At 45.7% G+C, this 26,408-nt stretch overlaps 1 protein-coding gene across 2 annotated transcripts in view; it reads left to right on the top strand.

Moving 5' to 3' along the window:
* MAP3K6 (mitogen-activated protein kinase kinase kinase 6) overlaps positions 1-26,408 on the top strand; it is a 61,993-nt gene that overhangs the window by 10,575 nt on the left and 25,010 nt on the right. For both annotated transcript variants that reach the window (XR_007244838.1, XM_048500749.1), the window contains exons 2-11: positions 2,585-2,724; positions 6,437-6,460; positions 7,813-8,000; positions 17,023-17,191; positions 19,070-19,176; positions 19,818-19,988; positions 21,022-21,134; positions 22,336-22,495; positions 23,486-23,636; positions 25,743-25,850. Coding sequence is in view for 1 of the 2 variants with exons in the window: in XM_048500749.1 (XP_048356706.1) it covers positions 2,585-2,724; positions 6,437-6,460; positions 7,813-8,000; positions 17,023-17,191; positions 19,070-19,176; positions 19,818-19,988; positions 21,022-21,134; positions 22,336-22,495; positions 23,486-23,636; positions 25,743-25,850 (1,331 nt within the window). In the remaining variant the exon portion in view is untranslated. The remainder of the gene's footprint in view (positions 1-2,584; positions 2,725-6,436; positions 6,461-7,812; positions 8,001-17,022; positions 17,192-19,069; positions 19,177-19,817; positions 19,989-21,021; positions 21,135-22,335; positions 22,496-23,485; positions 23,637-25,742; positions 25,851-26,408) is intronic.

The raw sequence follows: 26,408 nt of genomic DNA, 5'->3' as shown, positions 1-26,408 counted from the left end.
GATCACCCAGATTGCTCTGAGCATAGGATAGCTTGAAAATGTCTTTTCTGCCCCAGGCAGTGAGGTCTCCACTTACTTACATTGCCAAAGTTTGAAGTTGATGTTCAGTTCTGGTTTAGAGGGGGAAGTACACACCATCGAAAGCCAGACTGTAGATTGCTAGTTGATATGTAAAGGCAGGTACAGTTTGCGCTAAATCAGGAACTGATTTGCGGGATCACAGCATGCGGGGGAAGTGTGCCGCCTCAGGGCACATTCACAACTTTCAGCACTAAATTCCTAGTGACATACAGTATACTTTCTTATCGCAAGGTGGGGCATGGCGGGTGGAATAGACAATGATGTTAAAGTGACGAGAAAAATATTCCAGGAGTTTCTTGGGGTGAAATGGGTCAGTTAGGCTTTCCAGACTCCAGTGGAACCTGAAGTCTCCCAGAATTACAACTGATCTTCAGATTACAGAGATCAGTTTCCCTGGAGAAAATGGCTGCTTTGAAGGGTATACCCTGCTGAACTCTCTCTCATCCCCAGACTCTACCCTCCTCCCCCCAATCTCCCAGAATTCCCCATTCCAGGATATGTAATGCTTGGTATCATTAGCATGTTAATGACAACCAACCCCCAGATTACGAAATATCTGTCCTAAAGGCTCCTGTGGAGTTCCATTGAGCACAGTTTTATCCCTTATGCTTTTCATCAGTCTGTATTGATGAAAAGCATGAGGAATAGAACTGTGCCCAGTGGAACTCCACAAGATGGATCCCACACTGATCACAGCTGGTTTCTAATAGCAACCCTTTGAGTCTGATCCACAAGGAATGATTTAAACCAGTCCAATTCACATCCCTTGGTGCTTGCTTTTGCCTCTAAATGCCTCAGCCACATGGCATGATCTAGGCTGCAGAGAAATCCAATAAGAGCAACAGAGAGGCATGGCCGTTGTCTACACTCAGATGGAAATAATCAACTAAAGCTAGTAGGGATATCTCCGTCCCACAGCCTGGCCTGAAGCCAAACTGAAAAGGGTCAAGAACAGATAAGTTTCCAAGATTTGGAGTTACTCTGCTACTGTTGTCTCAATCACTTTGCCCAGAAAGGGTAGATTAGAGGCGGGGAGATAATTAGTCGCATCATTTTTCTGTAGGGAATGTTTTTTAAAGTAGAGGACAGATAACTACCTCTTTGAGTGGCTGAGGGAAATAGTTGCCTTCACAAATCCCAGGATCTTGTTAACATCCATCATGGAAACTGAGTCAAAATTATGGTATCCATAAATATACCAGGGGGGTTATTAGACCTTTCTGGTGCACCAGTCATCCAGATCACAATATATTCCTGACATTTTATCAGCAAAAGATTTGGCAAAAGCATCACAGCTGGTTGCTTATGATGCATATAATAGTACACTGTTAAAAATTTCGGCATTCTCAGTGTTACAAAGTTTAATGCAATATCCAAATATTCTGCTAGCCCAATTACGACTGAATAAGCTTGTTTCTAACTGAATAATACTTTTGAGAAGGTATGGGGTAAAGCCCCTATAGCAGAGTAGCACAATATACTGGAACGCAGTAGGAAGTCAGACGCACACAGCAGCTCAGCTTCACAGAAGCGGTCCTACTTTTATTAGTTCACAAGTATAGCTCACACAGACAAAGTGTTCCGTCAGGCAGTGCGAAGACAAGTGTCTCACAGACCTCAGTACACTGCAGCCTTATATCTGGTTTACTGGCCAATCACAGTTCTTTACCAATTAAACCCAGAATGAGGCTGTGTCATGTGATATCTGTCAGTTAGCTGTCAGTTAGATTTTGATGATCAGACACCAGTTACAACAGTGCTCTAACAACTTTTTCTTTGCTACAAAATCTGTTTTCTGATTTTCAGCTTTCATTTTTTCCCTGTACCTTTCAGGCTGAAACAGTTTGCAGCCCCTCTCCCCCAACTGGACGTAGTTACAATTTGGCATGTGGAAAGCTGTACAAAGTTACTCCAACCTATGTCTGTTGATTTCAGTGGGCTTAAAGAGGACTCACTCTGTACATGATTAGTGTGGGGCATTTATACTTCTACATTTCATAAGTATGCCACAGAGTACCATTTTATATGCTAGATTTCAAATAATTTAATTTATGTGGTTGAATCAATAAAATTGAGCTCAGGCTTGATAAGAAAGCAGAACATATATTTAGGTTTTCCTCCGGAGTCGAGGGTTTCTTTGCTGGGCGCAGGTAGAAGGGACACTTTTTTTTTTTTTGCATAGCTTCATATCCCTATCTCATGCAGACATTTGTTTCCATCAGAGCATTTTACATTCCCTAGATCCCATTTCTCCTGTTTCATTAGCCAACCATCTCCACAACGTTTTGCATTACAAGAGAAGAAAAAAAGTTCTATCTATCCAACTTCTCCCGACCATGCATAATTGTATCTTGCTATTGTTTTTTTTCTTCACCAACAAGCTTCCAGTGTGGAACCCTTTTCTGGTACAGAAGGTCCTCCAATGTTAATTTGTACTGTGGTGATGGGGTATCTGGGAAAACTGCTGCGAGGGTTGTAACTGATGGTCTCTCTCTCCTTGCAGATGTGGTTGTGGTGGAGATGAGCAACAGGCTGTGCCACCCCTCCCTGTTTTACCACCTGGGGGTCCGCGAGAGCTTCAGCATGACCAATAACATCCTCCTGTGCTGTTACACTGACTTGCCAGAGCTGCAGGCCCTCCGGGTGAGTGAGAAAGTGTGTGCTTGGCAGTGGAGAGGGTAGAGTTTGGGAGAGAACATGATGTCATTACAGGGTGACACTCAGGCTGCATCCTCTGAGTCTAGTCTTTTATTCTCTTTACTGTAGAAACTTGGGGGAATTCCTTAAGCACAGAGGTCATGTTTTCTCCCACTCCTTAATCCTTTGGGGATAAAAACCTTGGCTTGGGGCAGGTAATTCTCTGCCCTGGGTGAATAACTGTGAAACCTAGTTAGACGATATAGCCAGTTGCAACATAAACTTTTGCTTTTTGGCAAAGAAACAGTGATTGAGGATTCCTTGTCATTTTGCCCTCTGGGTGCAGCACCTCAGTAGCATTGTGCATTGTTCAGTAGCATTCTTTATATTGTGTCATGTGGCCAGAAGTCCTTGAGTGCTGTACAAATAAGTCAGATTATTGGTAGACAGTTCAGTCAGATTATTGGTAGACAGAGGCCCCTTCTGCACAGCAAATATATAACGGGCTGCAGTCTAAATAAAGAAACCCTTTTTCCTGTTTTCGCATTCACATGCATCTGTGCAGGCAGAGATTGGAAAAGGGAGGCAGCCGGCCAGGCAGGAGGCACTGTATTTGCCTCTGTTTTCCTTTTTTTAAAAATTTCACGGTTTACATCTGTGTAGCCACGCAGGTGCAGATGGTCGTATCATGAGACACCATCATGGCTGTGTAGCTATGCATTGGTGTAGCTGTGCATTGATGGGGAGTAAATTTTTAAAAAGAGATACATCTCTGTGTGAAGGCGCGACAGCAACCTGCATTGTTTCCGTGGGCTCCAATCACAGCCTGCATAGATGCACACGAATGCAAAAACAGGATCCTGACTGCAACCTGCTATACATTTGCTGTGCAGAAAGGGCCTCATTTTTTTCTACTCTGATTGGCTCTCCAGGATTTCAGGAAATGGTCTTCCACATCACCTACCACCTGATGTTTTTAACCAGAGATGTCAGAAATTCAGTCAGATATTCCATTGCAACGTAGGCATTGCTCCACTGAGCCCTGTTTCCTATGAACCCATGAAGGCGTAATGATGTAAGCATGACTGTAGCTGTTCAGAAGTGCTGTGGGCTGCTGTGTGAGTGGTAGTATCTACCCCCGGATGATATGATCACTGTGCCCGTTATCAACTCTGTTGAGCGATAAGGAAATGGCACCCGACTGCAGCAAATGATACAGTTTCATCAGATAATGAATGTCACCTTAGCATACACACGGAGGGATCCTATCCTCCTACTTCTCTTTAGTTTATCAGAAGTAACTCCCACCTTTAGGTTTGATTCCCCAGAATTACACATGCAAAATGGGATTCCTATTTCTCATGTATGCATTTTGTGGAAACTGTTGCAGATGATGCTCCCTTTTGCCAAACTGAGAGAAACTGAGGTTGTGAGATGGTAGTTTGTATTAAGCCACCTAGTCAGTCTATGGCAGAGCCTGGTTACTGTCTAATGTTGCAGAGCTGTATCCTTCTACACCTGTTGAATTCAATGGACTGAGAAGGATGTGATTCTGTTTATGCAGAATTACTCCATTCTGCACCCACTGATTTCACTAGGTTTACACCAGAGCAACTCTGCCTAGGATAGTGCCATCAAAGATGTTAAGGGATTTCTGATGTGTGCTCACTGCTCACATATATGGCCAGAGACTTATGCAGAGATTTTCAGGCTTGAGCCAGGAATATTTGCAAGTTGGAGTAGAAAAGCAAGGTGCAAATTAGCTTGGTAATCATTACAGGTTTGTCAAGTATAGTTCACATACATTCCTTGGCAGCCCTTGCAACAGCTTCATGAGGCAGATCAGAATTATTATCCGCATATTGCATATCATAGAATTATAGAGTTGGAAGAGACCCCCCAAGGGCCATCAAGTCGAATGCAGGAACACACATTCAAAGCACTCCAGTCATTTGGCCATCCGGCCTCTGTTTAAAAACCTCCAAAGAAGGAGACTCCACCACACTTGGAGGTAGTGCATTCCACTGTCAAACAGCCCTGACAGTCAGAAAGTTCTTCCTGATGTTTAGGTGGAATTTCTTTTCCTGCACCTTGAACCCATTACTCCTGGTCCTAGTCTCTGGAGCAGCAGGAAACGAGCTGGCTCCTTCTTCAACATGACATCCCTTCAAATATCTAAACATGGTTATCATGTCACATATGGGGGGGACTGAGGCTGTGTCTTAAGAATTTATGGTGGAGGCACAATTAAAAAGTGTGTTTGGGGGGGAGGGCTCCCTGATTAGACCTCTGACTCTTCACACTGATACATTGCAGCTCCTGAATCAAATAACTTTAGCAACCATTTATATCCTAAACATGGTTTTACAATATGCTAACATTCCATACTGCAGTTATTTATTTCGTTTGCTGCTTTTAAACCACTTTGCTTTTTTTTCATCCCGCGCAAACTTCCTCTTTTTTGGGAGTTTATGCAGCACCTGGGCTACAGTGGGCTGTTTGCAACTGATTTGTATTCTTTCTTTTACTAAAATGGATTGCTGGTGAAATTGTGGATTATCATATCCTAGAAGATCCAGTGATGTTGTTTGTTAGCTAAGTTTTGGAAACATTCACTTCTCAGCGAGTTTAAGAGAGCCTTCTATTTATTTGTTAGTTTTTCTGGGAAATAGGTGATATAACCTAACCACATCTCTGAAACTAGCTAAAATTTGATATATAAAAAAGCAAATGGATCTCTGGAAGGCTTGTGAGTTTAGATGAATGCATGCCAGATGTGTTAGTGAGAATTCAGTTTTGGTCCATTGAGCAATCAAAATCATACCTTGCGAAGCCATCTAAGTACTGCTTGTTCAATATTTATTGATCAGTGACCATTTCATAGTGTTGGATTGATTGCATCTTTTTCCATTTTCCTGCGTATAGGAAAAAAAATGATATTGCATTATTCTTTCTGGTGAATTGTTAGGCAGGCTTTTAAGTGTGTTTGTTAATAATAATATTAATGCTACTACTTCGGTATTTTTGTCTTATTTGTGTTCTGATTTGCCATTTTAAAATGCATGTGGGAAAAAGAAATTTTCCTGAAAAATGGGGAGAAGGGGTTGGATTTTAGCTTGCAAATGCAGATACTAAGAGGAGAGCTGGGGGAGAGCTGGGTTAGGATTACCTATGTGTGCGAGACAGTTCATACGATAGCTTCTCTGTAGGGGCTTAACTACAGAAAATGGCAACCAGGTACTGAAATTGAGCCCCCTTTAAATCTGACATGTCTTCCTCATCTTGAAAGACCAGCTGTCCAGCACCCAAATTTACCCATTACTTTCAAGTGCATGTAGACCAGCTCTCTAGGCAAGTAATGCCCGGGGCTCACACCCTAGCAAACCAGCTCAGAGAAGCACTAAATGCACCAGTGCTTCTGTGAGCTGGTTTGGGACAAGTGTGCCTTGGTGTTTAGACATATTCCTCAATATTGTCTCATTATGAGTATTAGCTTGGGTCAAACAGGCTGGACAGGTTCCAGAACCACTGCAAAACCCTGCATAACCTGTTTTCCAATGATGAATGTGTACTGCCTGAATACACTGTGAGCAGCTATTAAGCGGACTTTGACTGTCCATAACAAAACAAACTATTGGCAGCCTCAGGGGATAAATTATACTTAAAATGTAAATACAGCAATGCAGTTAATAATCCTCCTTGTGTGTTTTTTCTTTAGGAGGAGATTTTCCACAAGAATTCTGTAAGTCCAGCTTCTTTTTGTTTATTTATTGGGAAGAATTATAAGATGTTTTTCAAATGTTTCAAAGCGGTGTATAATGTAGTAAAACAAGCCAAACAGTCATAACTTTATGTGTGTAATGTAGTAAAACAGCCAAATGGTCATAACTTTATTTACTTAAGACAGATATGAGTTTTTTAAAGCACTCATTCTTACAATATTAAAAAGATAACAGCAGTATAGAAACAGAGTAGGCCATGTTAAGCACTGAAAAATTAAATTGTAAGATGGCAAGACAGGAGAGTTTTTAAAAATTTCTTGGGAGAATGTTTGCATAATCAAGGGCTTGTCAAACTTCCTGAGGAAAAGCATTCCAAACTTTAGGGCAAAAACTGAAGTCCTGTAAGCAGGGCATTTTGGTTTCCTTGCAAAATAAAATATTAAACTGTTTTCTGAGGTTTTATTTGGTCCAAGAAGATGATTCCTCCCTTCCCCCTAAGCACTTTATAAATTGTGTTACTCAGCATTGATTTGTGTTCTGATTTTATGTAGTCTGATAGATCGCATTTTGACACAATATGTATTTTTAGCTATTTGTGGCCTTATGCATTGGGTAGATTTGTGTAGCTAGGGGGTCTTCGGTCATATTTTTCAGTAATCAAGTGTAGGACCCTAGGCCCCAGACATTACACATCCGGGTACAAGTTGACAGTAGCACCTTGCCCTGGACTAAGACAGAGAGGGTGGGAGTTGAACACCACCCTGTTTTACTTCTGCTCTACTCCCTTCTGAACAGGGAACAAGAACTGGCCAGTCCTCCCGGCTTCCTTCCTCAAGCCTTTTAAAGCCTGAGCATGTTCAGTGGCCTTTCTCTACCTAGAAGCCCCATGGAGGTGTGGCCAAATCTAGAAGAGACCAGTAGGGTCTTCTGACAGTGTCTGCCCTGAGGGTGGAGCTTCACAACTGCAGGTGGATCAGGTGATTGTTAAAGGAGTAAGAGCTACCTGACTCTTAAAGGGACAGGCACTACAGATCAACTGGTTGGTATTGGGATGATCTTTATAAGGGGCATCTATGACCCATCAAGGCCTGGTGGATGTCAGGCTAGACAATGTGAGAGGACAATGGGGATGGGCGGGGGGTGGTGTTGCCTCCCCCACTCCTGGTATTAAGAAGGGCCAGTATCTGGATCTTAAGTAAAAAAGGAGAAGACAATGGCAACGAGAAATAAAATTAATGCTTTAATAATGGGTGGAATCTGAAAGTGAGCAAAAGATTCTTCCACAGTCACCTTTGGGTCCAACCCAGTGTAGTGATCCAAAGATGGAGATGGAAAGTGTTCAATGGGACCAATCTGTCCATTGTGCTTTCAGGATTGCAACTGCAGCTACACGTTCATCCCTTACATGGTGACAGCTCAGGACAAGGTTTTCTGTTGCGACTCCAGTGTCATGATGTGCCTAAGTGAGTTCTACCAGCCCAACTTCAATAGGGAAACCTTCTTCACACCGTTGACTGAACAGCTTGCCAAACTGCTTGAGGGCACATCTGTCAACTCCTGGTAATGTCCCCCCTCCTCCTTCCACATATACACTTGACTAGATTGGCATTGGGGAGAAGCATGCATATATGTAAAATTAAAGCCATTGTTTAATTGGGTCAATCCATTTTCCCCAGAGAGTGAGCAGCTTTTACAGAAGGAGTTTTCTTTGATAGGGAAAAATACTGGATGCAAATGTAATAGGGCAAGGAAATTTATGAATTATTTCATTTATATCTCACCTCTTGTATCCCGCCCAAAGTGGCTTACATTACTTGTGTCTCTTCCATTTTAGGCTCTCAATAAGCCTGTGAGTTAGATTAGGCTGACAGTGTGTCTGGCCCAAGGACAGACAGTGAGCTTCCATAGCTGAGTGGGAATTCGAACCCACGTCTTCCAGATCCTGATTTACGAATCACTGGATACTTGATAGTAGGCATCATGTTGGAGAAGGCTGTAATAGACACTTGTCATTTGCAGGGATTTATTCCTTTGGCTGCCATGAATGATGAAATCTGTGAATACTGGGAGGCTGGTGGTCCTCTGCATCCTAGTAGCACAGCTTGCATTTCTTGCACAACATTATGATTGCAGGTGTGTGGGGGGGGGACGGGACAGTCTGGAGACCATGCTGCATGGTCAGCCCACAAATAAATGAAACTGTGGTTCACCTATGGCCTTAAGGTACTTAAAGCAGCCACCCTGTGTACAAAAACCCCAATGTGATTTGGTCTTACTCCACATATTTAATGCCTTGTAAAACACAGAATCATAGAGTTGGAAGAGACCACAAGGACCACCAAGTCCAACCCACTGCAATGCAGGGACACACAATCAAAGCACTCCTCACACATGCAGGACAGAATTGGACAAGAGAATGATGGGGTGGTGATAATGTTAATTAGTGGAAGAAAGTGAAACAGTGTGAACAGGAGCAGACTGGCCATTGGGGCTGTCAACTCTGGCTTGAAAAATTCCTGGAGTTCTTTTGGGGAAGTGGGGAGGATTGCCTTGGGAGCACAGAGTTTGAGGAAGGAAGGGAGCTTAGTAGCAACCTGAGACCATTTTCCCAAGCTGCCATTTCCTCCAAGGGAAACGTTCTCTGTGGTCTAGAGATCAGTTTTCAATTCTGGGTGACTTCCAGGAATTCTGCCAGCCTCGCAGGGGTCATGTGGCTCAGACCCTTCTGTGGCAGCAGTGACCTGCGCCAATTCGGCCGTTACCTCTTCTCGCACTGCGAGGAGATGGTGGGGAACCTCGCCCAATCTCCTGAATTCAAAGCAATTGTTTTCCAACCAAGACTTTCCAGAAGGTTCTGAAAAGGAACCCAGAAGAGGCCAGGAATTAGCTTTAGGAAGGGACTTCTTTATTTTATTTCTACCCAGCTTTCCTCCCTAACGAAGACCCAGAGTTGCTTACAACACCCTCCCCTTCTCCATTTTATCTTCACAACAATCCTGTGAGGGAGATCAGGCTGAAAGAGAGCAATTGGCCCAATGTCATCCTGAAGGCTTTCATGTCAAACTGGGTATTCACAAACTAGGTATTCAAACATGTTTTTTGCTAATCCTGCCCCATCATTCTGATTACTAGAGTAAGATGTCTTTGACAGAAACTGTAGTTTTCAGAGAGAACAGCGCTACAAATAGCATGACCTGTTGATAGCAGTCTGCCAGTTAGCTTGTACTATGTGCAAACATGCTTCTCTGTTCTCTGTGTTAGAAGCTTCATGGGAGACCCTTTGATGTTTCTTCTTCAGATATGCGTGTTCACGCTTTTGCCTGTAACAAGGTTTTCTCCTCTGTCCCTCTCCCAATCCCCCATCCTTTTAACTGGAAAACAGAGCCTTTCAAGATGCTGCTAAAGATACCCTGGTCTCGTCGTTTTTTTAAAAATAACTCTAGGTGGGAGGGGAGGAATGGTCTTGACCTTTTCTGAGTTCTCCAGAAGAATGTGGCATAATGCTGCCGTCTAGTGAGTCAGATCCTTGGTTCATCGAGTTCTATATTTTCAGCTCTGACTGGCAGATTGTAGAGTGGTCAAATGAACATGTGAGAAGGGCATTCAGTTCACTGTGGGGCATCTTCATGTCTTCCAGCTGCATGGCCAAGGGAGTGTTCATGGCTAGGACCTCAAGCTAACTCTGAGGAGGTGTGGATTCAAATCCTCACTTTGCCTGGAAACTTACTGGGTGCCCTTGCATGGTTTATTAGCCCAGTATACCTCTGTGGGTTCTTGGAGTGTGGGGGACAAGAATTCAGTGTATGTCCCCTATAGCTGCTTAGAGGAAGGGGGGAATAGCAATTAGTGCGTATACATTATATGCAGGTGCAGAGACCCAGGTTTGAATCCCCACTGGACATTGCCAGGTAACCTTGAGCCAATCAGTCTGACTTACCTTACAGAGTTGTTAAGAGAATATTATGGTGGAGGGGAGAACAAGGCAAGTTGTTTCAGGTCCTTAGAAAGGTGGCATATAAATAAAGTTGCATCCCTTCTTCGACTCCCCCCAGCCTCCCACCCTCACGCACACACAGCTGTAGGTAACATAGTTTTAGCAAGACATCCCCAGAATGGTACAATAGAGACACTGATCAAAAAAATATGGTCTGTCCCTGTTAGTTTTTTTTCTTTTTGTTTGTCTAGAGGTGTTGAGTATTCCCAGTTTGTCAGTCACTTCGGGCCCTCTTAGGTGAGGAAAGGTGAGGTAAAAATATTTTAATAACGTTAATAAATCAGGGTGTTTGGAGCGTGTGAGATCACTTCTGATAAGGCTCTTGAAAAAGCCTTGCTCCCTTCTACAAGAAGTCACCTTGCAGCTTAATCTAAGCGAAGGGCACGAGGCCTCTGAACTCAGTTTCCATGGTTGCTGCTGGAATTGGTTATCTGTTCGAGCACACTGGCATCCCACCCTGCCTCCAAGCGTTCAAGACAATAATCCTCTTGAGGTATGTTACTTGCCAAACATCATTCGTGGGCCTTCGAGATTGAGTGGAGATTTCAACCCAGGCCACCCCTCAGAAATCCTCACAGAAATCCACATGTGTGCTGTAGAACAAAACACAGACATGACTGCAATATGGGGAATAATTTGCAGTCCTGCACCCCTGCAGAAACAGTTTTGAGAATGATCAGAGATATCAGGCTGAATGGGATTCTGCAGTCGGCTGAGGTAGTGGCAAATACCTCCCAAGGCGAATATCACCTATTGCAGAGAAGTGTACTGGTTAGAGCAGACCTGGGCATTATACAGCCCACGGGCCACATCCGGCCCACCGGATGACCCCTGATCAAGTCACCGCCTTGCTGGGGAGCAGAGAGCGCCTTTGAAAGCCCCGCCAGAGAGCCGCATTGCCTTGGCTGCCGGCTTCTGCTTGCGGGCTTTCAAAAGCACCAGTCGATGAAAAAAGTAGGTCAAGGGACTTAAGTCTCCCCACTTGCTTGATTGTCACAGTGGACAACTATGCAGGTTGGTTAAGCCTGTGATTCTTTGTGCCAAATAGTGTTGTATGCAGAACTGTTGCCACTGATTCCAAGTTGATCTGTGCACCAGTCTGTCACTTATGAGCCCCTATTATGCAGAATTGAGTTCAGCCTTTTGGCCCGGCCCTCCATAATATTTTCTGTTTCTTATGCGGCCCCATGGAAAAAATAATTGCCCACCCCTGGGTTAGAGTGTTGGATTTGCTTTTGTGAAACCTAGGTTCAGATCCCTGGAGCCAGCGTGGCCTAATGGTTGGGAGTGGTGAACTCTAATCTGGAGAACCAGGTTTGTTTCCCACTCCTCCACATGCTGGCTGACCTTGACCAGTCAGTTTTCTCAGAACTCTCTCAGCTCCATCTCCCTCACAAGCATCTGTGGTGGGGAGTGGAAGGGAAGGCACTTGTAAGCCATGTTGAGACTCCTTACGGTTGAGAAATCCAAACTCTTCTTTTTTTACACTGACTTGACCAGTGTGCCCCCCCCCCTTTCCCCCCACTTCACAGGGGGCTGAATTTAAGGAGATAAAGTGGGATGCAAATATTTAAAATAAATAAATAGGTAGAACCACATGTGCTGTTCTGTACTCCTTGGAGGAAGGCTGGGATAGAATGAGACAGAAATACAGGCCATGACAATGTCTAGAACACAGGTGTCAAACTCGCGGCCCTCCAGATGTTATGGATTACAGTTCCCATCATCCTCTGTCAGCATGATGCTGGCAGGGGATGATGGGAACTGTAGTCCATAACATCTGGAGGGCCGCAAGTTTGACACATATGGTCTAGAAAGTTCTGCCAGCAAATGGGATGTTAGCAAGGAAATATTATGTATTTATTTATACCTCACTTCTCCCTCTTGGGCACTCTCCTCCCCTCCATTTTGGCCTCACAAGAACAAGCTTGTGAAGCAGGTTAGGCTGCGAGAAGGTGCCTGGCCCAGGAACACCCAGATTGCTTGCATGGCAAAGTAGGAATTTGAATCTGGGTCTCCCAGACTGGAGTCTGATATGGAAATTACAACACCATGCTGGCTAAGGGACTCTTGCTTGCATATAGTTTTGCAAGGCATGCTATTGTATTTGTGAAGAACGTTGTGCCAGGAACACAGTCCAGGAAAGGGCAGCCGCATTGGGCAAGACCTTGCATGAATCAGACAGGCGCGTGTTGTGGTGGCAGGTCTGTTCTCTGTGTGTGTTTAGAGGAGTGGGGGGTATGTGTTTTGAATCTGTATACGTGCCCTGCACTGGACATCTTGAAGGAAGAAGTGTTCTTTCTGGGGTCAGTCAGGGTCAGCTTTACCCAAAGACTAAAAACCATTCCTCAATCAGCAGAGCTTCCTGACCACAGGAAAATCCTACAGGTGCTCATCAACTATGACCTATTATGCATGGAGCGTTTTCTGCGATGCTCCTAACTCTGCAGTGCCTTCGCAGTCAGGTCTCCTTGTGTTTCCTTGTTTAAACATGAGAAGGTATCCCATTGCTTGCACGCTTGCCTGCCCCCACTTCTTGCTCATCCCCCCCTCTCCCCATCATTTATGCAGGGATCCATGGCCAGCATTTCCCTAAAAATACAGGGAAATGCTGCAAAATATTGATATGAGGAATATCAATAACATGGTTAAAGAGCTTTAAAAATTAAAAAGGCAACCTTCAATTTTGATGGGGGAGCAACCCAGAAGTAGCGAAAACCGTGAAGCGAGAGAGAAGCATTGGAATTCCCCTGCTCTCACTAACTGCAGGGCTTCTGGGATCTTCAGGGCTGCAACTTGAATGGCGCCAGTACAGAAATCTCTGCCCCACAGGAACCGTACCCTCGTTGCTGGGCAGAGCTCCAGAGTATAATTGACCTATGTTAACTTTTGTGCTAGTACAATCCAGCCAGTACCCTCTTCTTAGACCCTGTGCCAGGCAGCGTTTAACAAGAGAACATGGTGCAGTCCTCACAGGATGACACCACCCTGCTCCCGTGCTATGAACAATGAACTCATCATGCAAATCTCCCCCCATGACAAGCTTCTCTGGCTGGTTTTGGCCAATCACACCACTGTTCGGGACACAGTAGCAGGCCTGCTTATATTTTATTTTTCTGGTCAGTTGACAACCTTATATTGGTCACCTGGGAATACATAAAAGGGACTCACAGGTTTCAATGTGCATGCTTAATTCCTTTCATTAGCACATGGGGAGAAAGTTCAGATTCTTTCAGGAAAGTATATTTTCATTAGGGACAAAGCAGTCTTCTTGTTCCCCAATTACGGTAGGCCAGGGATTGAGCTCCCAAAGGCACCTGGTGGGCCACTGCGAGTAGCAGAGAGCTGGACTAGATGGACTCTGGTCTGATCCAGCTGGCTTGTTCTTATGTTCTTATGAACCTGCCTCCTTACCACATTGTCAAGGACCCACATAAAGAAAACATTGACAGATGCAATGAATGGCACAGAGGAACCACTTCTGCGTCTGTCTACTTGACATTTTCATCCTGTGCCATTCTGGGTGGTGCACATGGTTTTCTTTTCAGTCTTTACAATACCCTTGCAAGGTAGATGAGGCTGAGACCATATGTTATTGGGCCAAGATCACCTAGCTAACTTCATGACACAGTGGGAATTTGAACCCAGGTTTCCTCAGTCCTAGCCCAACACTCTGACCATTGCACCACACTGTCTCCCTGCAAGAGCACCTTGGGCTGCCCATTAAAACATTTCCTGCACATTTAGTAGGGGCTTAATGGAATTCTATTTGTCAGGCAGTGTTTTTGATCTCTGTGCCATGGAGAGCTTCAGCTACCCATTTTGCACCCTTTAAGCTTCTATTCAGGATTGCCAGGCCTGGCTTGGCATCTGGTGGGAGACTGAGGGGGACATGGGGCAGCAAATGATGACATATGTCAGTGGAAAGTGATGTCATGCTTCTCTGGGAACTGTCAGAAGTTCTATGGTAAAAAAAAAATCAGCGATTCCTAGAAAGGAATGACATCATTTCAAGGGAAAACCTGAAAGTGATATGTCATCTTTGATGTATCACTCCCTCTCCCCTCCTGTGGCCTTTCCCCCCACGCCCTTTGGCCATTGCAGTGCAGGCAGACAGTGGTCTCTGGGACAGGAGATGTCCTGCCCTCAGCAGGCATATGGCATCCCTACCTCTAGGACAGTGATGGCGAACCTTTTCAAGACCGAGTGCCCAAACTGCAACCCAAAACCCACTTATTTATCGCAAAGTGCCAACACGGCAATTTAACCTGAATACTGAGGTTTTAGTATAGAAAAAACGGTTGACTCCAAGGTGCGCGTCACTTGGGAGTAAGCTTGGTGGTAGTTGTGGCTTTGCTTTGAATCTTCGAACGGGTGAATCACGACTCTAGGAGAGTTTACTCAGAAGCAAACCCCATTGCTAGCAACCGAGCTTACTCCCAGGTAAAGGATCACGCTTTCGTTCTTCCCATGAAAATCAATAGGGTTTAACAGCACTTAACAGGGTTACCTACATTGCTTCCCCAAAACTAGGTCTTAATTTAATGCTAATAATCTCCCTGAAATAATTACACTATTATCACATGACGAACTCTGTGCACACGTGCCCAGAGAGAGGGCTCTGAGTGCCTCCTCTGGCACCCGTGCCATAGGTTCGCCACCACTGCTCTAGGACAAGGTATCTTTCTTCCAGGTCTGTTGGCAACTGGAAAAGCACTGTATGCCACCTCCTGTTGGGAATATTTAAACCACACATTAGGAACTTCTGTTTCTAAGAACAGAACCTCCTGTTGCTCCTGAGAACAATGACTTCTGCTACTGCTCTGAGATTTTTTCCGAAGAAAAGCAGACTTGACCATCATATGTTCCACTTCTGGCTCGGGCTTCCCTTCAAGCCAAAAAGCAGAAGGAACCCTGCTGTTCAGATTCACTTTACTTTCTCTAGAACTGCAGCAGGAAATTGTGGTAGGCCTCCGCAGTTTTATCACAGCTAAGTACATGGTTATCAGGGCTTCAGTTTGGAAAGGAATGGCATGAGAAATGTTGCGTGGGTCCGTTGTATGGCAGCATTTGGGGTGTACAGTTTTGGTCATTCTGCCTTTAAAAAAAAAGGCTTGGTGAGTATAGAAACCAAAGTGATTAAGGGACCGGTGTGTCTTCCTTTTGAGGCTCTCCGTTTAGAAGGCTCATGTGAGACATTGGAACAGCTCTGCGAAACGATGTTCGGTGAAAAGCCAAGACAAAACTTTTCTCGCTTTCCCAGCATACTGAAACTTATCAGGAGTTAATGGCTAGTAAATTCATGACAGCCTTAGACAGCTAGTGTTGTGTAGTGGTTTAGAGTGGTGAACTCTAATCTGGAGAGCCGATTTTGATTCTGCCACTCCTCCACATGAATTGCAGACTCTTATCTGATGAGCTGTATTTGTTTCTCCACACCTGCACATGAAGCCTGATAGGTGACCTTGGCCTAGTAGTCACAGTTCTCTCAGATCTTTCTCAGCCCCACCTGCCGCACAAGGTGTCTGTTGCGGGGAGAGGAAGACCAAGGAGTTTGTATGCTGCTTTGAGACTCCTTAAAGGTAGAGAAAAGTAGAGTATAAATCCAAACTCTTCTCTCCTGCTTCTTACACAGAGCACCAGTACCATATTAAACTACTACAGGATGGGGTGATATCCTCAAGAGGGCTTTAGAAGGAGGATTCTGTGGACCAGAAGTCCATCAATAGCACATAGTCCTAATGACTAAGTGGAGCATCCATGTTGAGTGTCAGTGTATCTCTGAAGACCAGTGGTTGGGAAACAACCACAGGACCTTGGCCTCCAGTGGCCTGCTTCTGGGTCTTCCAGGGTCAGCCACCGTGGGAAATAGGAAATGGGTGGATCTTTGATCCAGTATGGGAGGGCTCCTCTTGTACTGTTAATGTAATGCCAGAATACACCACTGTGCCCTTTTTGCCACCCCATCTATATCTCCCCTGTGATGCAGAAACTTAAGGTCCTTGTGAAGAATATTGGGCCCTGTGATAGACTTGTTGACCTCAAATTTCTCCTCCTTTTACACCCGTCTATCAGCGTGGTGTAGTGGTTAAGAGCAGGTGCACTCTAATCTGAGGAACCGGGTTTGATTCCTCGCTCTGCCGCTTGAGCTGTGAAGGCTTATCTGGTGAACCAGATTAGCCTGTGCGCTCCAACAATGCCAGCTGGGTGATCTTGGGCTAGTCACAGTTCTTTGGAGTTCTCTCAGCCCCACCTACCTCACAGGATGTTTGTTGTGGGAGGGGGGGAAGGGAAAGGAGATTGTAAGCCCCTTTGAGTCTCTTTACAGGAGAGAAAGGGGGGATATAAATCCAAACTCTTCTTCTCTTCTTCCTTTGCCTCCATTGTAAGAGGACACTTTGCTTGAGGCCTCCCAATATTCTCCCAATGAATGTCCTCCCTTTGTGGCAACCGCTTTGTGGTTGCACTCACCACCCTTTTTCAGCCTTCTCCAAAAGTCCACAGGTTCACCTACCTGATGCCCAGTAGAAGAAGTCTCCTTTGTAAGCCGTAGTCGCACTGGCATTCAGACTTTTGCTGTTTCTCCAGCGGCTATTTCCGAGAGATGATCCGAAGCGACATCCGAAGGGCTCGAGAAAGATACAGCGGGGCTCAGCTGAGTCACGAACTGACCAGCATTCAGCAACGCCTAGACAGTGTGGAATGCCTCAGCCTTGACATTGTCATGAATTTTCTCCTGGCCTATCGCGATGCACAGGTGAGTGGGGTTCAGTGGTTCTGGAGGACACGTGGCAGGAGCACGGTGGCACACAGTGACTTTTACTGGCAAGATGGGTGGCACGGGAGAAGATGATCCTTTAGGTACCCAGTCCCGAACCACTTAGGATTTTCAAGGTGAGCATCATCCCTTGCAACTGGGCCTGGTAACAGTTTTCAGTTGATATTCAGAGATCTGACCTCGATCTCCATAACTAAATCAATTTTTTTGAAAGAAAAGCCACCATTGGTTCACCAGCCAAAACTGCTAAAAGGTGTTATGTGACGTGGCACATTCTTGGGCCTCCAGCTATAAGCCACGATCCAGCAACACCCCCAAGCTGCAAATCTGGTATTTCAGGTAGAGTTCTTAAAAAGGAGCTGTATTAGTGTAAGGGTCTGTTACTCCAGCCAATAATTGAGACTCAAGGAAGATTCAGGAGCTTTATTGAACTGTATCAGTTCCCCTGATGCAAAGTAGCCAGAACTGGGCTCTGGACTTTGCACAGGGCATATATCAGTGGTGGCGAACCTATGGCCGGGTGCCAGAGGTGGCACTCAGAGCCCTCTCTGTGGGCACACGCGCACAGAGTTCGTCATATAGGGGGAGCAGAAAATCACACACACCCCCCACACACATATATCTAGGCTGGCCTTGCTTCTGAGTAAACCCTCCTAGGGTCATGATTCACCCATTCGAAGCATTGCACGGGTGCTTCACCAAGCTTACTCCCGAGTAACACGCGCTACGGAACAAACTGTTTCCCTTAAACTAAAACCTCAGTATTCAGGTTAAATTGCTGTGTTGGCACTTTGCGATAAGTAAGTTGGTTTTGGGTTGCAATTTGGGCACTTGGTCTCAAAAAGGTTCGCCATCACTGGCATATATCTTCACATGTTGCTCCCCTTGACGGTTCCCTCCCCACCCCCCTTCCCAGGGTTAGTTGCATGAGAAAAGAACAGTGTTAAAACAGCTTTTGTTATGTATAGTCCAAGGTCCGCTATAGCCTCAATCTCCCCCATGGGTGGAGGAGGACTGATGTCTGCATACTTCACTAGTTACAAGCAGCAATAGGAGACAGGAAGGCCCACAGGGCACAGAGAACAACAAGTGCAGGTGTGAGCCTCACCCTCATCCATTGATGCCAGGCCGGGCCAGGCCCAGGCCTGACAATTACAGTAACTTGGAAGAACCTGGATTTGATTTTATATTAAGACAAGGAACTTCAAATGTACTCTCTCTGTGGGGAGCTTTTTCACTTCACTTGTGGCCAGTTATTCCTCATTTGTCTGGGTTTTAAAAATACCATTTTAATGCCATTGACACACACAAAAATTGACATTACTTTGGATGATTACAGCTCTCTTGAGTTTTGTTCATATGGTCAGGAAAACAAAATACTGTGGTGTTATAGTCTTGAGTAGTGAGAAGTTGGACCTTTCAGATGGAAACAAGAGACCTTTCCAGTCGGGCACACCATGAGCCTATTGACTGCGTGTCAGACATGCACAAACCTATAATCCTGCAGCATGCACAATCACCATGTAACATGGACAGGTAATGCATGCATTTACTCCGTGCACACAGTCTCAACGTGCGTTATCTAGGATTTTCCAGGGTTTACATTTTTCACACATTAAAATTGTCTATACATTATAAATATTTGCATTGTCCCTGGTTGCACGCCATGGTAATGATGTGCATGGGTTCGGGTCATGGGTTGAGCATTCTCCCATGATGTGCCGTTCATGGGCTCCCAGTATGCATGATAATAATGTGTGAAAAGAGGCAAAGGGTCCAGAAAAATGAGTGCCATCCCTGGCCTAGAAGATGACCGTGTGCTTCCTGCAGTGCAGCTTCTCTTGATATCCACTCCAGGATTTTGATGCCATCATCACTCTGGTGGAGACCTTGCAGGCCCTGCCCACTTGCGACATTGCTGAGCAACATAACATCTGCTTCCACTATGCCTTCGCTCTTGACAGGTAAGGAATGTTGCTGAGCTGGGCGGGTTGAAAGTTTTTTGTTCTCCAGGCATTGGTCAGCCAGCAGCAGGTCCCTGAGCCAGCTTCAGGTTTTGAGGGGCATCTAACTTTGGGTGGCTTGGCCAGACCACCAGCCCAGCTCTTGTCTCCAGCCCCAGAGATCTCTATGGGTCCCTCAGGCCTAGAGGTATGAGCCCTTCTAGATGAGGGTAGGGCAGCTGTCCTCCTTATGAAGGATTTATTGTTTATCCTTTCTGTTGCAATGGGATTGCCCTGTCTAGGGGCCAGTGTTTGGGGCACACATCTCAATAGGGGTCTCACTGCCAACTTCTGAGACCTCTCACCCTCTCCTCTTTGCCGTCACTCTGCATTGCTCCTTGTATTTGAGAGAGCGTGAACGAAGAGGAGCCTCAAGAAGGAGCAACTCACAGCCTCTGTCTCTCCTTCAGGGTGGCAAAGTGCCAATCAGGCCAACAGGCAGAAAGGAAGTGAGGGTTAGCAGCAAAGTAGGAGGCTCACTCAAGGGGTGGGGAGGACCTGCTGAGAGCACATTCCCTCAAAGGCCCTTCAAAACCGGAAGCTGGCATCAACCTGCTCTTTATGACTCTTCCATGCCGAGCATTGTTGTGATGTATTTGCAGGCGGAACCAGCCCGGCGACCGTGAGAAGGCGCTCTCTGTTCTTCTGCCACTGGTGGAAAGGCCTGAAGGAGTGGCGCCTGACCTGTGCTGCATTTGCGGCCGCATCTACAAAGACATGTTCATCGATTCTGGCTTCACGGATGCTGAGAAGCGGGACCAGGCTTTTTACTGGTGAGGAACATCAGGCTGTTGGTCTTTCCAGATCAGTCCTGTCTCCTCTGACTGGCGGCAGCTCTCCAGGATCTGCAGTGAAGGACTAAGTCACCTCCTGTCTGGTCCTTTTAGCTGGAGATCGCACCTGGGACCTTCTGCAAGCCAAGCCAGTGCTCTGTCACTGAGCCACGGTCTCACAACCAGGGTATTGATTATTCAAAAGCTTTTGCTGGGTTATCTTTCCTGCTGGCTCGAGGCAGGGTTACATAAAACAAAACTCATGGATTGCAATGCAGCAAAACCAAACTTGAACCAGTCGTTGTATCAAAAAATCACCCCCACTGGATCAACTGTTTATGGAGGATACTGTCCAAGGTTTAATCCTATCCTTTGTCCAAGGAACTCATGACAGCATGCACAATTCTCTTCTCTCCCAGTATATCTTCATTATGACCTTTTAAGGTTGATTAGGATAAGAGCGAGAGACTAAGCCAAGATCAATAAACGAAAAATCTGGTGGCACCTTAAAAGGCTAACAACATTTATTTCAGCATGAGCTTTTGTGGGTCACAACCCACGCTGTTAGATAGATATATGATGGAAAACCATACTGAAGAATTTTTATGGGATGGGCTATGTTTAAGTGGGGGAAGAGTCACGGCTTGGTGTGAATTACACTACGCTGACTTTTACACTTTCAAGTGTAAATCTCAGCGTCAGGGGGAAAGTCTTGTGCCAAAGGGTAGTTGTGGAAAATGTTATTAAGTGACAGCTGACCAATGGTAATCCCGCAGGGTTTTCAAGGCAAGAGAGGTTCAGAGGTGGTTTGTCATTGCCTGTCTTCGTGGGCTGAGAGGGGTCTTAGAGAACTGTAACTGGTCCAGGGTCACCCAGAAGGCTTCATGTGGAGGAATGGGGAACCAAACCCAGTTCTCCAAATTAGAGTCTGCCACTCTTAACCACACTATACTGTGCTGACTGTGCCAAACAGTGGAGGCAACCTTTTCTGTTTTCCTCAGTCTGAAGCTTCCTTACACTTTTCACTTCCCAGGTACCACAAGGCCTTCTTAACGGAACCCAGCCTGCATGCAGGGATTAACTCTGTGGTCTTCCTCATGGCTGCTGGGCACAAGTTTGAAACCTCCGTGCAGCTCCGGCAAATAGGTGCGGGGTTTTCCTTGTTTTCTCTCTCATTGGGGGCCTCTAGGAAAGTAGTGTCAAATATTTGTGAGAGGTACAGATTTGTGAGAGGTACAGATTGCACAGAAAGATGAGATCAGGGTTATATATTCCTCCACCACAGAGCAAAGCATGCAGGACCTCGTTTGTTGTAGAATGCTCCGCCCAGATCCTAGTGCCTACCTAGCCCTGCTCCCCTCCCATCCGTTTGAAAGTAAAAATAGATGTCGGCATAAATGCTCTTGTATCAAAGTACCATGTTCAGTAATGCACAAAATAATGGGTTTGACAAAGGCAGTGCATAAAAATGAATGCTCATTCTCATATTCATTCGGGATTGTATTATGATGCGGAAGCATATGACTTTCTCAATCATTGCACCTCAGCTGACTGAGCTATCATCTTTATGTGGAACAGAGTAGATATCACAATTCTTTAAGAAAGGCTGCCAGGTGGAATATGTAAGCTAACTATTGGGAGGTAAGTTTGAAAGCATTTAACTCTTGTTGACTGTTTTCAAGCAAATAGCTTCCGGTATCAACTTGCCAAATTCAGTCTTTTCATGCCTGATTCAACTGCATCATGATTAGGGACACATTCATACTGGGACACATTCAAATTAATCGAAATGTAAATTAGAGGGGATGGGTATGTGTTTTTTCCAATTAGTTCAGCTAATGCAGAAGCACTTTATAATCCTGCAGGGAATTTTGAGACAGGGTTGTAAGAACCTCCACAAAATGGTTCGGGTAAGACCAGTCACAAACTGTGGGGAATCTTCAAGCCCACTGTCCTGCCGTGATGAAGGCAGCTACCATACAGAGAGGTTTCCAAACATAGTGACCTAAGAAAATATCTGTAAGTAAGTCAAGGACTCACAGGCCAAGACACATGTTCTGGAATGGGCTCAGAACTTTGCTAGTCAGTCATCTGGTATGGAACAATCCAAAACTTTCTGTTTCTCTTGTTCCTTTCAAGGTTTTTTTTAATTTCATCCTCAAGATTTAAGAAGTAAATGAGTACAAGGAGACACTGTCAGGCACAATGGTCCTTCTGCATACCATGTTGGGAATCGCTGATTTTTGAGCCAGAAAGGCATACATATTTGGGAATTTCCTACTGTTCTCCCTCTGCCCTGACAAAATTTGTTTCACCTGTAGATAAATCTCTTCCTTTTTCCTCCCAGGTATGAAGCTGAGCTGTGTCCTTGGCCACAAGGGCTGCTTAGAGAAGATGGAGCATTATTGGGATGTTGGTTTTTATCTGGGCGCAAGCATTCTGGCTGCTGACATGGACAAAATCATTCAGGCCTCAGAAAGACTTTACAAGCTCAACGCCCCTGTTTGGTATGTTGTTGGGAACTCTGGCTCCTCTCGGTCCAGGACCAAGGGTTCCAGGGGGTGCTGATACCCTGAGGAGAGCAGAAGTGAATTGGAAGCTGAAAAACATCAGTGAACACACATTTTGGAAGGAATTTCTTTATTGTGCTGAACATCTAATAAATAATAGGGCAAAGTCACTTTTTATATTACAGAATGATCTTGTATATTTTCATTGTCTTTTTTTTTTTACTGCAAGTTTTTACCAAAAGGTAGAAATCATTCTGCAGTTACTTACAGTAGACCTTCGCCATTTGTGGAGGATACGTTTTCAGGATCACTGTGAATGGTGAAATCTGTGAATGCTGGATTTTGGGGGGGTCAGCTGTTTTGAAGTAGTATAACAACCACTTTTCCCGTGAAATGCAGCAAGGCAGTGGCTGCTGCTAAAGATGTGGCTGGAGACTGTAGCCCGTGGTCAGACTACAAATAAGTGATATTTTGACACTGGATGGCAAAGGTCTAGTGTGTTTGGTAAGCAAGAACCCGCTTGATGAAATGAAGATGGTGACTGCAGATTTTCTTCTGTTGGAAATTAAGCACTGTTTAAGGCTTAAAAAAACAAACCAATAAATATTGTCGAAGGCTTTCATGGCTGGATTCAACTGGTTCTGGTGGGTTTTCCGGGCTGTGTGGCCGTGGTCTGGTGGATCTTGCTCCTAACATTTCGCCTGCATCTGTGGCTGGCATCTTCAGAGATGTATCACAGAAGGAAGTCTGTACACACTGTGTCCAGAGAGAAGGGAAATGTTAGGAACAAGATCCATCAGACCACGGCCACACAGCCCGAAAAACCCACCAGAACCAAACAAATAAATAAGTAAAAATTTAAAAAGGCGCAAAATGCACAATTTTGCATCAGAGAAGTGGAAGTCTGTACTGTGTTTGAGATAAACTATTGAAGAGTTCATTTCTCTGTCTCTCGCTCTCTTTTCTCCCTCTTCCCCACCCACCCAGGTATCTGAATTCCATAAAAGAAACATACACCATATACAGTCACTTCAAGACTGCTCCAGATACATGGTCGCCTAAACAGGAGCTGGTCGATTTCTGGTTGGGGTTCTTGATGGAGTCATGCCAGACCTTTGTCTCCACTGAGCAATGCCCGGTATGTTTGGGTCTTGAAAACTTTGGTGAACATGTTCGGCTGGTGAACTGACCTTTCTCACCAGCTGTGATATGGGCAGAACTTCAGGCGAGGCTCGCCTTTGCTGTCCAGCCCACAACTCAAGCAGCATGTCGAGCAGCTTTACAGCTGTGTGGTGGCTGCAGGGGTGGTAGAATTTCATGTCTGTCTGCCTTGCAGCCAGATTTTCACCTGAGCTGCAGGTGATACCAATTTCCTCCAGGAAGGCTGGGTCAGGCAACGAAATGGCACCAGGATATGGGTGAAAATCTACGACTCCAGTTGGATTGTGCGAAAACATGCATGTGCAAACCGCTGCTGATCCAGACAGTCACAGCCAAATGTGCAATAAGACTTTTTGGGGAAATTGCAGTGTATATTTCTAGATGACTCACTGTTTCCGATTAGGTTTCTTGTTCTGAAACCTGCAAATACAAATAGACTTTATTTAGCTTGAGGAAACTGGCTAGGACTATTTAGGTTATCAATGCTGTCTGTATCTTTTCTGCCTCAGTACTAGAAAAAGCAAAGTAATGGATGTAAGAAAAATGTAAGCTAAATTGCAATGGGCGATGTTGATTACAGGTTTTTGTGGTAGTATCAGAGTGTCTAGACCAGGGGTAGGGAACCTTTAACACTCAAAGAGCCATTTGGACCCGTTTTCCACGGGAAAAGAAAACACTTGGAGCCGCAAATAATTTTTGACATTTAAAATAAAGATAACACTGTATATATTGGGTTTTTTTACCTGCTCATTCTGAGAAGCGCATGGATGCGTCGGCAAGGATGTAGCTGGTGGCTCGGCCTCACTGGCCGCCGGGAAAGCACCCACCCTGCTCGAACATGGCGGGCGAGAGGGGAAGCCCGCGGCACGGCACGGCCAGCTGCGGGCAATTGGTGAGCTTGCCCTGCTGCCTGCAGGGCGGGCAAGGATGGGGCTGGCGGCTCGGCTTGTGGAGCCGCAGTGCAAGGGCAGAAGAGCCGCATGCGGCTCTCGAGCCGCAGGTTCCCTACCCCTGGTCTAGACATAGGGTAGGAAAAATTGTCTTCCAACCTATGCAGTGATTTCTTGTTGTCACTGTGAAACATCTTCCTGCCTGGATGCTCTTAGAGAGCTGAGTGTGTTTTCAACTTGGGAGGTGAACACTTCTGATATCTGGTTTCCCACTTGGGTGGATATGATGAGGGTCTCACAGAACTGCAAGCCTGTAAATGCCATGGTCGCAGAGGTGTAGCTGGGCCAAACTGCACCTAGTGCGCAGTCTATATTTTCCACATACCCCATAGCCCCTTACACACACACCCCGCAGCTTCCCCCTTCCCCCTTCTCAAACTTACCTTAGTTCCTTTCCTTTTCCGAACTTTTTCAGGCTGGAAAAAAGGCCTATTCACAGTTCAGGTTTAAAAACAGCCTGATGGGAACAATACTTCCCAGGAGACCTTGTGAGCCCCAAGGTCTCCTGGGAACTGTAGTTCCTTAGGCCATTTTTAGCCTGTACTGTGAACAGGCCTTTTTTTCAGCCTGAAAAAGTTCTAGGGGGAAAAGGAATTAAGGTAAGTGTGGGAGGGGGGCATGGGGGTGATTTTCCACCCCCATACGTGCGCCCGGTGCACGGCACACACCCTGTCCCCTTGTAGCTCCGCCACTGCATGGTCTTCTTCCCCTGACTGCTGCCAGCAACACTGGAGGGTGCTGTGTCTGGGCTCAGGTTCCTGTAGGTTTCAGTCCTCTGCCAGGACAGCCGTTCAGAGCTCGGTTTTCTTTCATGGGAAATGGCAAATGCCTTAACAGACCAGGTGATCGGGAGCAACAGCTGCAGAAGGCCATTGCTTTCACATCCTGCATGTGAGCTCCCAAAGGCACCTGGTGGGCCACTGCGAGTAGCAGAATGCTGGACTAGATGGACTCTGGTCTGATCCAGCTGGCTTGTTCTTATGTTCTTATGTACACATTGGGGTGAACCCACAAGCCCTCTCATTGTGTGAAACCCAAATGTAGCTGAAGAGAGCAGGGGGAGCGCCGTGAGATGCGTGTCACCAGCCACGCTTGGGCCTTGCTTTTCACCTTCTGGCTGCCTTTGTTGGCAGGTGCTGATCTTAGAGCTGGCCAGAGTGCTGCAACCCTCCCAGCTCAGTGTCTGCAACACAGAGGACAAGAGGTCCGTGACGCTGAGCAACATCTGCTCCCTGGAGGAGGTATGTCCAAGATAGCATCATGCAGGGGTAAGCAGCCCCCCCCCCCCCCACCGCCTGCGGGCCAAACGAAGACACAAGGCTTTTTGCTCGGCATGGCATTCTCTGCCTGCGTAACTGGTGCAAGACCCTGTGTTGCTGGTTGCCCTACTGGTCCTGCTGGATGGGAAAGGCAAGATATACCTAGGCCCATCATTACCCTTGGCTCCCAGTATCCACCCTGTGGGTCCAATATGTGCTCCTAAGGTGCTGACGGTGCCACTGGAATGCATATTTCTCCCAGCATATCTGGAAAGTCTCTTGCCCCTTCCTCTTGCTTTGCATTTGCCAGATCAGAAACACCTCCATGAGCAAACCTGGGTTTTGTTTTTCTTTGGCCCTTCTGCCCAGAATCCTGATTTTGTGGCTGGGCGGGTGGGGGTGTGTGTCTCTTCTAGTTGTTCCCTTTGGTGATGATGACTCCCCAGGATTCACATGGCTAGAAAAGTTTGCTTTTATTTAAGACTATTTTTGTTGGTGGGGAGGAATGTTTTGCTGGGATTTTACTTTATTTTAAATTTT

This window comes from Sphaerodactylus townsendi, linkage group LG06 (genome assembly GCF_021028975.2).
Source record: "Sphaerodactylus townsendi isolate TG3544 linkage group LG06, MPM_Stown_v2.3, whole genome shotgun sequence".
NCBI lineage: Eukaryota > Metazoa > Chordata > Lepidosauria > Squamata > Sphaerodactylidae > Sphaerodactylus > Sphaerodactylus townsendi.
Note: the sequence above shows the minus strand (reverse complement) of the source record. Positions and strands in the feature narration are given on the sequence as shown.